Here is a 16,077-nt window from a genome sequence, read left to right on the forward strand (position 1 = left end):
CACATGAAATGGATTTTATATGCTTGTCAAAAGGCTGACACCCTTGATAGAAGGGGAGAGACGGGCGAGGCTTGAATTGGGTTCTAAATCCTAACACAGCCCTCAGACACACGTCTGGCCTGCACATATATACGCGCTGAGCCAGAAAAAAATAACCGGGGAAATTCTGTTTGTGTGATCCCGTATTTGATTGATTAGGTAAATTGTGTGTCGGGTGTGATTTTATAGCTTCTAGTTTTAATTTGCATTATTTGTTTCTGCTTTATTTGAGTCCTATGTCACTTTTCCTAACACAACCTTGTTCCACTGTGGCCCTTAGTAATAAGTGACGTATTTGATATAATGGACATTTGGTTTAACCCTTTCCCCCTCCTCTACATTGAACCTATTTTCTTTAAGTTCTTAATGAACCAAATGGATATAATATGTTAAAACAGCTCATTTATTCACATATTTAAGAAACAATAATCCTTATTTTTTTTTATTTTTAACATATCACATGAAAAATATTCTCTTGTGTTAAAAGGTCTAGTTGATAAATCTAAATCAAATTTAAGTCTGAAATCTGAATGAACCTTTGTCATTTATCTTTAAATGTAGTTTATAGGAAGAAAATTAGCATTAGAGGTTTACGTGGCAGTCAAAAACAAACAAGTGCTGCCGTTGACATATTCCACAGAGGTCAAAATGTTACAGGAAATTTTATCATAAAAAAGGTAAAAGATGAAATGAATGCTGTGTTCGCGTGGCTGACTTCCTCTTTCTTCATTCAAACGCCCAGATTTGGTTGCTTGTGTTTTTATGCACACTTGTGTATTTGCGCTGGTACATGCATGCGGCTGCCGTCGTGCACATATAGTGTATCTATAATCAATAGCAGAAAATTGATACAGTTTATTGCATTCACTTATTGGCCAGAATCCCTTCTACAGGGAGGGATTATGGCTGACTGGGTGTGTACGAAAACAGGCGAAGAAAGAGGGAGAGACGAACATGGAGAAGGAAAGAAAATGGCAACGTGTAAAAAAAAAAAATCACTGTAATACGATACACATTGGCCACATATCGAAACCACGAAAAGCCTAATTTACAGAGCACAAATTGGGGAAGAGGGGTCTTACAGGTATGAATGCGCCTGAAAGCATCAATAATGATATGGTGTGTCCCCAAAATGGGTTTTCCCTTCTGGTCGCGTTGATAAAAAAGGCTTCGCATTGGATTTTTGTATGTGTGCCGTCGGTTCTTCAGTGCTGAGGCAACCCTCGGTCGCTGGCGTCTATTGACACGGACTCCATATAAAATGGTATCTCCCTCAGCCCAGCTTGTGCTGAAACTCATAAAGGGACAATAAGGAATCCTCATTAATCATAATCATCTGACTCTGACATTAGATCAACTGCCGGGCGAGATTGTGTCCGTTTATTGCATAAGGGATTATTGAGGAGGCCTGTGGCAAACTGCTGATAGGGATTAAGGCGGCGACGGCGCCACACTTTGCGCTCGCCATCTTTATTTTTCCCTTTTTTAAGCGCGTTGCCGTTCGTGTTGTCACACTCGTCTGACGCCGCCATCACTGTACGGGAGACGCGCCGCGTGACTTTGTCCTCGGCAGCCGGACCCTTTTCTGTGATTATCATGAAAATGAGGTGTTCATCGGCCGAGCAGGCGTCGGCGGAGTGAATGAATGACCTTGTAGATTGAAGCCAGCACGGCAATTGAATTCCAGACAAATCTTGCTGTTTCAGAGTTGGGCCTATCACATGCTCACTGGCCTGTCTCTATGGTAACCTCCTTAATGGGTGTTAGGGGCTGCGTCCGAAAGCGTTCACTCATTCACTCCACACCACACGGGGTGGGAAACTATAGGTCGCGTTGGAGCCTGGTGGAAAAATACAGAGAAGACGACGGTTGTTTACGTCTTCCTGTGTTGTCCGGTGCGGCGGCTGTAGCGATGCTGTACGTCGGACGTCACTACAAAATGGCAGACTCCAGAAAGGCCTGTCTGTAGAGTGGGGGATTTGGGCAATTGGGCTCCTGTTGTGAACGGAGGTGGCGGGAACACTTGGTGGAAGCTAATAGCATTCAGTCACGAGGCCCTGTGCTGACTTCAGGGCTTTTTGTGGTTCTTTTCCATATTGCACTGTGGCCGTTTCAGACGTTAAGTACAGCATGTCGGTCTAATGAGCCCAGCAACTAATGTACAAACACCTACAATATGGATGCACAGCTGCACCGCGACATCTATTCTGGCATCAAGCGTTTACGCGCGTTCAACAGCCAGCGGCGTATTTATTTTGTGTATTTAAAACCTCATGCTGGTCCTATTTCTTGTATCAAAGTGTGAATCTATGAATTCAGTCATCAGTGCAGCAGAGGAAACATATTAAATATCTGTGCCTGAAAGCTGCCCCTGGGCAAAACCACAGCGAGCTAAACTCGCTTATTCAAATCCTCTCTGCAAAGATAGAAGAGACGAAGCCCAGCGCAGTCTCTGCAGGAGGCCGATGCGGCGACGCGCACGGGCCACTTTTACCCAGAATTCAACATTTACGGAGAAACGACGAGGGTGCGCCATCAAAGGTGGATCTTAATTAGCTGTGAGCCTCTTCAGCGCTAGGAGAGCGTGTAGCCCAGTGTAGCTTATAGGACAGTAAATAGCTAACACCAGTTAGCAGTTAGCACATGACCCCGCGTTCTTAGCCAGCTTAAACGCTAGGCGCTTTAGAGCAAAGGCGAAGGCGGCGGAGGTCGAGCGCCGGCTGATGGAGACGCGCGGCGCGCGGCGCCCGTCGCGTCCGCGCCGCCTTCACCCGCGGCCACGCTCCGTCGGGCGCAGGCGGGAAACCCGGCCAGCCTTCCAGCGGCATTCTCAGCTATTAGTGTGTTTACTAATTACCAATTAGGCTCGCTTGCTGGAGCATTATCGCAGCTTGTGAAATGAAATTAGCCCGCGAAAACACGTAGCGTACAGTCAAGCGATAGATCATCTCGTGCAGTTTTACTCCGATATGAATATCTAATGGGCCAAATTAAGTTTACAAACCCACGGAGCTCCCGCTCACTTGTGCGCGTTATGAGTGTTTGTTGGGTCACATTCAGAACTCCGTGTGTGATTCCAGCTGAAAGGCCTGCTAATGTTGGGTAATGGATACCCTGATGTGTGATCATAATAGATATCCCCTAGTTCATACATCCTAGCTGTATAATGAGGGCTACTCTACTGTACTGTACCTCCTCAAGCCTGTCTAGCTCTCTAATTAGGAGCCAGCTTTGGTGACTGGAGTGTGTGTGTGTGTGTGTGTGTGTGTGTGTGTGTGTGTGTGTGTGTGTGTGTGTGTGTGTGTGTGTGCGCGCGCAGCATTTCACCCAATGTAAAATCTAATTACTGATCACACTGTGTCTGTCTGGATTCCACTGAATCAAGAGGTGTAATTGCGCAGGCCCGCGTGTAAATGTCTCTTGCATTAAAATGCTAACGATATCATTTAGCATCTGCAGGGAAGAGCGGCGCAGCCCTCAGCACCCAGATGTAGGTGTTTGATCATGCGTGCATAGCGAGGTTGTAGTACATCTGGCGGGGGTTTCCCTCTCAGACAGGGTTCTCAGCAGAGAGGATGTTTTTAATTCACTCAGCACCTGTCAAAGTGACATGTTATATTACTGCAGGTGCTATAGCAGAGGGACGGGTGTAAAAGCTTTAAAACAGACTAAGTCAAGATGGATGCTCATCTGTGCTGAGCTGTTATTGTCAAAATATGGAAACGTGTAAAAATTAAAGCTACATTTGAGATGTACAGTATTGACTAATTTTAAAGATATCCTGAGCATGATGTTCTGTTGCATTAGGGGATGATAATATAACTTTGCAACCTTGTTTATCATTTTACTAATATTGTGATGTAACTATTTAATTTTCATCTGAGTAACAGTGGTGATCTGATCCTAGGCTCCTCCTGTCTTGGTTGAATCACCTTTTATTACGTGTCATTTGTGCGTAGGAAATTCGTTTCGTTCTCCATCATTACAAACAGCAGTTTATTTGTGTGTAATCCTATTTGAGCTTTTGCAAGTAGTCGCCCTCATGCCATGTTTACCTTGAACCAAGCTTTAGTAAGACATACAGCACAACACCCTTCAAGTCAACACTGGCTAATTCCTTAACTCCAACTAAAAGATGCTTGTTGTGTAGCTGGACGCACAATTTATAAGGTCTCAGGTGTCGACATTTTGAGCCTAGCCATCGTTTGTGTTAAAGAAATGAAATATTAAGTCTTATCTCCCCTGTGCTGTGTGGCTGTAGGCCCATTGTTGTTGCACCCCAGAGCGTTTGTTCATTGTGGAAGACAGGTGGCGGAGGTGTGATGAGTTTGCTATCCATCACCCACCAAGACAAACATTCAGGCTGGACCTCATAAATACTGGCTCTTAATCCAGTCCTCCACATACCTCCGCCCGGCTTTGAACTCGACACTCTCCGAGGCTCAAGGCTGAATTGATCCCCGCGTCTCCGTCCGGGCCGTGATGCATGTGGCCGGTGTGCTGTATCTCACTAACATGTCTGTCGCTGTTTGTCTTTGAGCGGCCTCCACATTTTCATGGACGCGCTTCGTCGTCTGCCTCTTCTAGAGACGCGCCGCAGTGTAAATGCTAAAGTGGGCTAAAGGATAATGGAGGTGGGGGGGCAAAGTTGGACAGACAGGGGGACAGAAAGACAAGAGGCTCCAGCTCGGTTTCTCAACACTGCTTTTTATTTTTAAAAGTGGCACAGATGCTAAGACTTAAGACCAAGTTAGCGGCGGCTATATTTAACACACTATTGTGTTGTTGGACGTGACGTGGGGCGTAAGAGAGAGTGTGCATGTCTGTAAGATATGTGTAAGTTGGTGTTTTCCTGGATGCAAACTTTACTGGGTGTGTGCACTTAATTGGGGAAGCTGAGTCGGTAGGCTATGCTGTGACATGGAGCGGAGCCAGAGGTGTCTGATTTATGTCCTTCCAGCCACTCATCGATCCCTCAGCCCCGTGTGAGTGCATTGTCAATATCCTTGGCACTTTGTGGTATTCCTAGAATTCCCAGACCCTCCTCAAACCAAGGTGGGATGCTGCAGTGAAATCACCGTCCAGCATCAAATAGGGCACAGGGCCTGGCTGCTGCAGAGCAGTCTGACAGCAAATCCATTATTTTGCATGGGAAGAAGCGTTGATGGAATTGGAGTCACGATGGGTTTTCAGGAGCATATAGCTGTTTACACGTTGCTAAGTGTCCCTGTAGACTGTTGCCAGGATGAGGTCTATTATGTGTTGCTCTGTGTCTCTCTATCTAGACCATTCATCCCCACAAGTGATTATGCTAATTAGTGTTTGATCAGATGATTAAATTAAAACTCATTTCATCCAAAGCACTAAATGCTCAGAATACATTTGTGTCTCGCTGCTTGGCTTCACACAACCCGAGTGCCCCCCCCCCCCCCACCCCACCCCACCCCCACCCCCCCACCCCACGACCCAGAGGCGGCTAGAGGGAAGGATGACCGGAGAGGAGAGCACAGAGGAGGAACTGTACAAAAATACCCCTTATCCTTATTCACGCAGTGATACATCGAGAGGACGAGTGGTAATACAGCAAGCCGGGGGGTTGGGGGGGTGCAGGAGGAGGAGAGAAACAAGAAAAAGGAGAAAATAAGGATGTGTGTATGTTGCGGGGGGCAGGGCGGAGGGATGGGGCGGAGGGACGGGGGGAGCAGGGGGGGGGGGGGTTGCTGGAAGGAGCTGCGCTGTGGTCCCTTAAGTGTTGAATAAACATGCTTGGTTTAGGGAAATGGCTGCGATAAATGTTTAATATGATAAGTCCATAAAGACGGTCAAATGAGTCTGGAGTATTAAAATGAGCATGGCACGCAGCAGTAGCAGCAGCTTTAAAGGAGGAGGAGGAGGAGGCGGAGGAGTGAGGGGGGGGCGATAGAGGCAGGCAGAGCTAACAGGATGAGAGCAGCCAGCTGCTGTGACATCAACATTAACACACTTCACCAGCTGCCGGTCACAGACGTCTGCCGGACAAAACGGGAACGGCGAAGTCCCGTTAAAAGGCTGCGAAGGCCACGTAAGGACATTATTAGCTGGAGGAGATTAGCGGGGAGTGTGCTCATGTTGGTAGTAACAATAATAATAATAATAATATCACTAACGTACAGTAAGGGAGTGAGCGGCTGTCTGTCAGGTACCAGCTTGTCCGGCTTGCGTTGCCTTCGCTGGCATGCGGGTGGAGACGCCGTCCGCGCACTTTTGTGACGGCCCCTAACCCTAATGTCCGACGACGTAATGAGGTTGGCTGTCCGGCGTGAGACGCGGCCGCTGCCAACGAGCATCTGTACGACAAGGCCGCTGCTGCTTAATCGCGTTATGAAGAGAGATGATGCACGCCGGCCATTAGATTAGCCTGGAAGTGATTCAATTAGATCCACTCAAGTCTCAATCAGACGTGGTTTAGTGTAATAGTAGAGAATATTAAAGCATGGAAGATTCTGATGTTCGTGGCTCATCGGTGGAACCGGGCCGGTGTCAATGCCAGAACTGACTCATCTTCCAAAATACACGGTGTCATAATGTCATAACTGCACGTGCTATTAGATTAGGGAGAGGGCTGACCACAACAAAACGCAGCTTCAATCAGAGCCTGAGTGCAACAGTGCTTAATCCTGGGCATTCAACAGTTCTGACGTGTCTGTTAGTTCTCGCAGTGGGAGCACGAGGGGCTTGGTTTGAGTCCCATTTGACCTGTATCATTCTAAAAAAACAACACGACACAATGGCCTCATACTCGTTACTGTGCTACACTTTTTAGGTTATTAATTAATAAATTGGAAAACATTTGCGTGAACAGCTCATGGTCAGTGCGTATTCATGCAGTTTAACCAGCCGGCTCCACATCTGCACCTCTCTAGACTGAATCATCCATAAAGCACATTTATAAATATGTTTGCCTCGCGCTGTTTGTCAAAAGGATTAGCATTAGTTTTCTATAAATACGTGGCTTTTATGCGCCTTAATTAGGTTGAGGAGCAATAACAGCTCCGTGCTGCACTCGGTTCTCGGTAAAATTCAGAAAATAATCTTAATTTAGAACAAAAGATCGCAGGTGTTGAAATTTGAAGTAGTCTGATGAGTTCCTTCTAATTGCAAAAGCATCTGTTTGGGTGATGAAACCTACTACAGTATAAATATATGATGAATCTAAGGGTTCCTTTAAACGCAATCTTTGTCTTATTTACTTCAATATAAACATATGTTTCCTCTGCTTCTTGCGTACTTGCGTATAAATATTGGATTTATACTAGCGGAGGTTTGTGTTCATCATCAGCAGCAGCAGAGGGAGCTGCTATATTTTGCCGCGCCATAATCTCTCATCAGATCCTCTCTCATGCACTCATCAGCGGCGGCGGCATAATTTAGACATCAATGTCTTTATCGCTCAGTTTTACTTAGTGAGAAGCAGTCCAGGGTCTCTGGCTTCCCCTTGATGAGACAGGCAGCCACTCTGGCCCATTTAAGGCATGAAAATAGAGCGGGGAGCGGGAGCCTCGTCTGCTGCGGGGGCCTCGCGTTAGCGCCGCCCGCCCCTCCTAGACATCAGAGGACAGATCTGTCAGAGTGGATCAGCAGCCCGCGTAGCGCCAGCCCTTTCCACTGTCACAGCACTGCTTAATATTCATGAGAGCAAATTGGAAGACAGTCATTTAACTTCCATGCATGGTGTATCGCCCGTGGGCAGAGGAGATCAGTGGGAATGCTTACTCACACGGGGCCGCCCGGGTCCGAGCGCTTGTCGCCCGCGCGTCTCGGAGCCGCTCGCTACCAGACGCTGCTTTCTGTTTAATGGGCTTTGATCTACAGCTAAATTTACTCTGGTGAAATATGATTTTACACCCTTTTAATCAGATTAAAGGGAGGTGAATGCTTATACCCACGGTGTACAGTGCATTTCGAATTTGGCTAAGGTCAAGTTTCAGCTTTAGGAGTGAATACATCACCACAGTGCCACAATTCCTACACCCGCAGAGTGGAATTGGGAATTTGTTAAGGTGGAAAATTGCTGTTTGGCTGCCGTGAGTCCAGGTGTGATCTCCACATCCCAGCCAGACTTGCCCTGAGGCCACAGAGCAGAAATCTGCTTTAATTACCCAGGGTTCCTGCTGTCACGTTGTCACAGCGAAGGGCCCGGTGCCACGCTGCCGAGACCCCCTGACCCCCCCTCCGCCGTAGCGCCGATGACAACTCAGACAATGGCTGTGCTCAACAGACGCAACGCGAGTGCCCCCTGAAACACAGGAGCTGGATCAATCCCGCTGTCTCTCCGATTCCCCCTTTGCCTCTTGTTTGCTCTCCCCTGCTCTCTGTTCCTCCCATGTCAGAGTGTGAAACCAGCCGGTGGCTGCACGGGCGGCAGTAAACAGGTACACGAGAGAATGAAAACCACCCGGGTGCAGCGTCCATGAAAATGTGTCAGCTGAAGACAGGAAGAGAGATAGAAAATAATGTGATAATGAGAAGTTCCTCTTTGTGATTCGACAAAGCCAGTTAGTGTAATCGTCTTCACCTGCCGCTCGCTCCCATCGGCAGTGATTGCACATTTACTTAAAGGAAGCGCCCCAGCGACTCAGAAAGCACACGGCCATGGTTGGTTGAGCCTGTCTGCTGATCAGCTCTGCTGTGTGAGGGATCACAGTGTGGTGACGATCCAGTACCACAGGTGCTATTGTCCTCCTGTTAAATACCTAACAGTCAGTGCATATATGATGAGCCCTAACGGCTCCAGACGTCCTCTGGTACAAACGATATAAATAGTTTGCTTAGGTTTGAGGTTGTTTGCCAGGCAGCTACTGTACAACACATACTGTACTGTATTTACAGCACTGTGCTGTTATGTAATGTATTGTAGTGGAGCATCCCATTATGTAAAGGCTAAGATGCTAATGCAGAGAAGCTAGAAGCAGAGTTATTAGAAAAAAAGACAGATCAGTGAATCCTAACCTAACGTTCGTATTTTGTAGTTGGTGGGGACCAAAAATGGAGCTTAAAGAAGGGCGAATAGCTTGTTGCACTGCACAAACAGCCTTTATGATTGAGCTCTCGAAGAATGAAGCCAATTGTAGATTTACTCTTAGATAATTTGGTCCATGACATGATGCTCTGTGTGAAATCTGGGACAGTCTGGACTATTTGGGCTTTGGATCCTGAGATCAGTCATTTAGGAAAACCAATAGTGCAATGATATGCACCCTTCCACCAGAGTGCATTTCTTTTTTTAATTAAATCAGTCCTGCTCTCACTCAGGCAGTCTGAATTGAGTTGCTCTCATATAGTTTCATATAGGAAATAGATGAATATCAAAACAGTCATGACATAAATCCTAATCCAATCTCTCTGATGCTTGGACAGAATAGCAGCTTTCCAAGCAACCCCTCGTTTCTTTGATCTACTTCTCTCCTGCCATTTGCTATTGTAGCTTTGAATTGGTCAAAGCATCAATTAACTAAGTAGCAAAAGTGTATTTGCAGAAATCCTTGTGTGCCAGTTTTGCGTGTCACTGTAGCTTCAAGTGTTTTTTCGCCTCGTTTCTTCCTGAACGCTTCCAGAATGAGTGTTTACCGCCAATGAAAATGCCTGCGAGACGCAGCATCGATAAAGGCCGTGTTTGAAAAAATACAGACACGAGTGATTTCAAAGCGTTTCTCCTTCGTACTAACCTTGAGCACTGTTCATGAACAGGTGGGGTTTTGGACCCCCCCCCCCACATCCGTGGCTGCAGTCGGTATTATCAACAGAGCCCTGAGAAGATTGATACTCCCTGTGCCAGCTGGAAAAAAAGAGAATGAATCTGAATTTAATATGACTTTGATGTATTATTTTCATCTTGGCTGGTGCCACAGACCCGCTAAGAACCCAACACGCTATCCCAGCACATCTCAAACTGGCTAAAACTTTCTGACGAATACACTGTACAGGAGAGTATTCAAAGGTTCCTCCTCTCAGAGCTTCTTCCTTTATAAGCTTAAACCATTTGACCCAGAAAATCCCTCATAATAATAGTGTTCATCAGAGTGAGAATTAAATGAGCAGCACTGTATATGAAGCCTTAATTGATGTATGATCATTTATTTTATCTACTAGAAACATGCATAGTAAATGTATGACTCATGTGCAGAGCCAGAGCTGCATCAGTTTATAGATGGAAATAATAAACAGTTCTTCACGGCAGCGAGTCGAGAATGTGCTCTGTTAGCGTTTAATGTAGGAATCAGAGCACAGAGGCAAGCAGCCACTGCATGTACTGTAGGGAAACGCATAGATGCTTGAAGAAAGTGATGGTGTTGAGATCAGCGTATCATGGTGAATTATTTGTTTGTTTGGAATTAATTTCCACATACTGTAAGTATGTTGGTCCTTGAACAGCAGGTGGAACTGGATATTAGGGTCTCAAATTAAAACCAGAATTTCACATTCTGTAACACTTAGTTCACAAATGGCGCAAACGTCCAGAGCTCCAATATGTCAACACAAATGCCGCTGCATCGATCTCCTGCGTGCTGCTAATTTTGAACGAGTCCTCCTCATTAGCACCGACAAACGAGTGCCGCGTGCTTTCCACACAGGATTTCATCATATTATAGCGTGATGATAAAATGCAACACAGTAACAGGAAACGTCCTGTGTTCTTTCCTCTCTTTCCAGTTTTCAGTGAAGACCTACATTCCAGCTTATACTTTGTCAATGCATCTTTGCAAGAGGTAGTATTTGCCAGCACCACAGGGACCTCGGTGCCCTGTCCCGCTGCGGGTGCGCAGCCGGCCACGCAGCGCTGGTACCTGGCTACCGGCGAGGAGATCTACGATGTGCCGAGCATCCGCCACGTCCTCCCCAACGGCACCCTGCAGATCTTCAACTTCCTGCCGTCCAGCTTCAGCAAGCTGATCCACGACAACACGTACTACTGCACTGCCGAGAACCCGTCTGGCAAGATCAGGAGTCAGGATGTCCACATCAAGGCCGGTGAGTGACCAAATTGGTAGTAGATCACATGAACGTTGGAGTGTGACTAAACGCTGGCTCGTGCTCTTCGCAGTGTCACGGGAACCCTACACAGTTCGAGTGGCCGACCAGAAGGCCATGAGAGGCAGCGTAGCTGTCTTCAAGTGCATTATCCCGGCTTCTGTGGAGGCCTACGTCACTGTAGTGTCATGGGAGAAGGACACGGTTTCACTCAGCTCAGGTAGGACAGCTTATTAGTTATTTACACGCACACACACACACGCACACACACACACACACACACACACACACACACACACACACACACACACACACACACACACACACACACACACACACACACACACACACACACACACTTTGTCCTGGTTGACTCTGAGTCATCATCTACCTGTTTACCGTCGCGCCCGCCGCCATTGCCGGGGCTCTGCCGCTCCGCGGAGCTCGGTCCTCTCGCCGGCCGCAGGATGTTGATGACTGTCACATTGAATCAGCCAGCGTCTCTCCCCACGCACACGCCGCACCTCAGCCGACTCCATTTTTACTCCAGCAAGGGGTAAAGTGGAACAATTTACATAGCATCATTGACCTAGTTACCCTCGTTGTTTCAATCCAGCGGCACAGCGTGATAACGCCAGACACCAGAACAGCGCGTGGCTTGGATTTTTACTCAAGTTAAATGGGATGCTTATCTCTCTGATTGCTCCGCGCGCTGCCCGCTGGCTGATTTCGCTTCGTACCGGGGCGTTCGGGGACCTGTAAGTGAGCACTTGATGTCATTTGACTGAGGGCAGAATCTGGGACGGTGTTTTGGTGGCATTTTAAATGCGTCCGCTCAAGCATGAAGATGTGTCTTCTGATCCATGCCAGCGACTTATTTACTGGAGGTTACTCCACTTCCCTGCTGCAAGCCGGGGAGCGGGCGCGTACGCGGCACGCGGATACGATTACGCTCCGCAAATGAAATTAATCATGTAGGCAAGACTCAGAGATGGCGTTTATCTCAACTGTGGCTGTGAAAGGTCCATTATGAAGATAAAAGGCTTTGTGATATCTCTACATCGCAACCATGGATGGGTCAGGTTGATGAAAATGTAGGAGATACTGTAAAATGCAAAGAAATTAAACTTCTACAGAAACTGCTTTTTACATATGGTGCAATCTTTTTTCCAAGGATTTTGTAATTGATTGTCCAGGTGTGACAAAAATCTGTTTTCATGGACTATATTGTGTTGTTCAGAGTTTCTGCAAACCTTTGCGAGAACAATAATATCGGATTGTCCGTGTTTACTCCGACGGGCGCTGCAGCAGGCGAGGGCAGTCAGAAGCATGAGCACACGGTCAAAATCACTGCTGTTCTGTGATGAATATTTGATGGCAGATTCTGATGCATGAGCGGGTCGGCCTCGCGCCGTTCTGGAGAACGTGGGGTTGACTCCAGGAGCCGGGGGGAGAAGGACGCGGTTCGACACCGGGACCTGGAGGCACTTTGACCCGGCCCGGTCGGCTGGCGTCTTCTCCAGCTCCTACTGGGTTTCTTATTTATTTATTTATTTATTTTCAATTTTTCATGAAAGAAGACTCGGTCTCAGTGGACACAAAATAAAGCTCTCCCGCAGTCACGCTGAATTATTAATCTTAGGTCTTTGTTGGGAACCGTAACGTCAAGCGCACTTGTGCATCAGAACGTGAGCGAGATGGAGGAACAGACGAGGCTCATGTATTTCTCTCAGTGAAGGCCAAATAATCAGTTGGGTCCTAGTGCTGGAAACACAATACAACTCTCACAGATTATTTCAAATGTATCTTTGATCACTGATTCCTATTTGCCGCCTGGTTCTGTTTGTTTAACATCAGGAAGATCAGTAAACGCACTGAAATCACGGGCTGCAAACTCTCTGAATATCCAGCGAATCACGAAAAAATAGATGCATAATTACAGAGCAGGGCCTGTCTTAATTAATCAGCTGTGATTGAAAAGTTAATTATAATATGAATTACCTCTTAGAATGAGGACTGCTCAGTAGTCATTTGAAGCAGCCTGTTTTCAATGTGAATGAGGCCGACGCAGGCTCGCTGGGTCCTAACGTTGCCACTAACATACCATTAACCCGTCATGAATTTAAAATAGGCCTCGCAGCGGGAGCTTTTCAGGCGTCCGTCTCCGATCGCCTCCTCGCCGCTTCTGATAAACAATCGGCACAGAGATGAAAGAGACGGGGACGAAGTGGAGCGAGAGGGGGACGAGTTGAGCTGCGTCCTCGATGCCAGGACTTCATACGATGGACGCATGTGTTGTGTTTTTTCATCCACCTTTTGTTTATTTTATAATGTACAGTATTGATGGAGACACTTGAGTGATACACACTTGTATTGATCCATCTGGTCTGATAATGATCACAATTGGTATGTTGATAAAGAAGGAACCCAGTGTCAGTGAGGCTGAGCTTAGTAACAAAAAGCTCCTCTTTGAACTCTTATATTTGATTGGCTGACATTAGATAACCGGCTGTCTGCAATCAGGCCGAGGCTCCTTCATCCGGTGTCAGGACGCCAGCGTCCAACATGCAGCCTGTATGTTCCTGTGGTGGAGGACAGAGGAGGAGGGGGACACGGGGGCTGGTGATGGATGGAGGAGAGGGAACCAGAATCACAGGTGGAGATGTTCCCTGGAGATTCGGCTGGAGATGGAGGAGACCTCTCCTCCTCCTCCTCCTCCTCCTCCACGAGCGGCCTCCTCTCCCCTCCTGTTATTGCATAACCCGCTTGGCACGGCGCTCCCGTCAATTTCCTCCTGTGTGGGAAATGCTGGTTTTATTTGTTTTATGCAAATAGGTCCGGCCCCCACTCGCAGCATCTTGATATATTTCCCGCGTTTAGCATTTAAGCGACGCGAGCGGCCGTGCGATCGCACATTCTGCTCACTCCGCTCTCATGGGCTCCAGTAAGTGCTTATAGAAGCTAATTAAACAGTTTGCCTACTAATAGAATCACAGTCTTAACCAGCCACCAGCTCGGTGGCGGAAATGTTAAGGATGTCTTTAAAGGGGCAACTGTAGGCGCCGGGTTTACAGGACGGGGGATTTATCATGCCGGTGACGCGCCACCGCCTCCATTTCTCACCAGGATTGACAGTGAGGGCACCGAGAGGCAGGCTGTAAATCCAACACGCCCAAAGTCAGGCCAACCTTGAGAGGAGGGCACGGCGGCGGGAATGAGATCGGGAGGAACGAAGGGGTGAAGGGATGCAGAGGAGGACAGGGCAGATTAAAGGGGAAGGAAGCCAGATGAGTGGAGATGAGGAGGAGAATGGGCGAGGCGCTGAAGGGAGGCTGTGTCATGTTCACCACAGGCTTTACTCCTCCCTCACTCTGCCTCCTTCTCCATCCCTCTCTCTCTCTCCATTTTCCTGCCTCTGCGTCTCGCACCAACACCGTTTGTTGATCTTGTTGTTGGAGGGCGGGAAAATGGGTCACGGCTCGGGCAGGGGCGCCGCAAAGTCGGGAGGAAGCTCCGGATGCTAATAACCGCGCGCCGGTGGTGCCGCGCGACCCGCGGACTCGTGTGCGTGTGTGTGCGCATCTACGTGTGCGTGTGTGTGCGCGCGTGTGTGTGCGTGTCGCTTTTTTCTCCTCGCGCACGCTGCTCCGCCCATCCTGCAGCGAAGCCATATGAAACCAACACAGCCCGTCGCTTTGCCCCCCCCCCCCCCCCCCGCCCCCCTCCTCCTCTCACAGATCAGCAGTTAGTGAAGTGCTGACCCTTGCCTTTCACCGCACCCCGTCTCCCCGTCCGCGCGCACGCGGCCGCCTCGGAGCGGCCGCGTGCGGCCCGGTTCCCTCCCGTTCAAACGCACGCTCGTACCGAACGTGTGAAGATTCCAGGCAACAAAACGTTTTGGGGGGAGGTGTCTTCAGGGGTGGAGGGTTCAAGTCCTGAATAAAAAAAAAAAAGAAAAAAAATAAAATCAATAGATGTGTGCATTAATCACGCTGCTGCCACAGAGAATTATGGGAACGTGAGTTGAAGGATGCTTTTTGTGCATTTGGAACAAGGGGAGATTGGGGAATTGGGAAAGGACCCTTTTAGTGAGAGGGGAGGTTGAAGTAGTTTGGGGGGATGTGTCTCACTGTTTCTTTCAAAGCGTCACTGTATATTTCTGCAGTGTTACGTTAAAAACACACGTGTTGTGGGTTTTCAAAACACCTGATTATGTTTCCCTTTGATGAGGTCTGTGTTTGTGGTCTCGCATTCGTTCCTTATCACCCTGCAGCTACGAGGAATGCCATTTTAAAAAGAAGAAGAAGAAGAAGAAAACCCGGCTCTCCTTTGACTTTCTGTTTGAGCTCTGGCTTTTTGAAGTCTTCGCCGCGGCGCAGGCTTGAGGACGTGATACATATTTGATAAGAATCGATAGAAGGGTTACTGAGACAGGGATGGAGGGAAATCGATCTTGGCCTCGGCTTCCCAAAAGCATCTTAAACCTAAGGTCATCTTTGGAGTGTCCTTCTGGCTCAGCAGCCGCAGAGCCAACTTCGAGTTTCTGCCGAAATCAAATGCTAATTCCACTCCTCCCGTGCTCTGTTATTCCCTTTTATACTGCATCAGTAGAACAATCGTGTGAAGTCCAAGTATCAGAAGAGATTCGGCGCTGTTGGCGCTTTCATTTGTCTGGCGTTTTATCTTCTGTATTATATTAAGGCGTGTGCCGACATCCTCATCGTTATGCACGTGAAACAATAGAGCAATCTGTTTAGTGACGGGAGACTGAACAGCAGACAGCGTTCTGGCACCGCGGCTGTGATTCCCAGCTGATTCTCCATACGGGCAGGCAAAATCAACAACTGTTGAAGCGGGCACTCGTCCACCCGTGTTTTCTAATAAACACTAACAATATGGCAGCCATTAGGCTGTTTAGGCAGGGAATGATTGGGGTGGTGATGGCTGAGAGCTTTGGGAGACTGAACACGCTCTCATCTTTAATAGGCAATTTGGCTCCCGGTGATGGGGATGCCCCTTTGTTTTCCACGC

General features: G+C 47.9%; 1 protein-coding gene across 9 annotated transcripts in view; it reads left to right on the forward strand.

Annotated features, from left to right (window-relative positions):
* The window catches only part of dscamb (Down syndrome cell adhesion molecule b), an 80,830-nt gene that overhangs the window by 10,367 nt on the left and 54,386 nt on the right, over window positions 1–16,077 (forward strand). For all 9 annotated transcript variants that reach the window (XM_055514243.1, XM_055514245.1, XM_029171277.3 and 6 more), the window contains 2 exons: window positions 10,729–11,046; window positions 11,120–11,266. In XM_055514243.1, the coding sequence (XP_055370218.1) occupies window positions 10,729–11,046; window positions 11,120–11,266 (465 nt within the window). The remainder of the gene's footprint in view (window positions 1–10,728; window positions 11,047–11,119; window positions 11,267–16,077) is intronic.

The sequence above is a fragment of the Betta splendens genome, chromosome 13 (assembly GCF_900634795.4).
Source record: "Betta splendens chromosome 13, fBetSpl5.4, whole genome shotgun sequence".
Taxonomy (NCBI): Eukaryota; Metazoa; Chordata; class Actinopteri; order Anabantiformes; family Osphronemidae; genus Betta; species Betta splendens.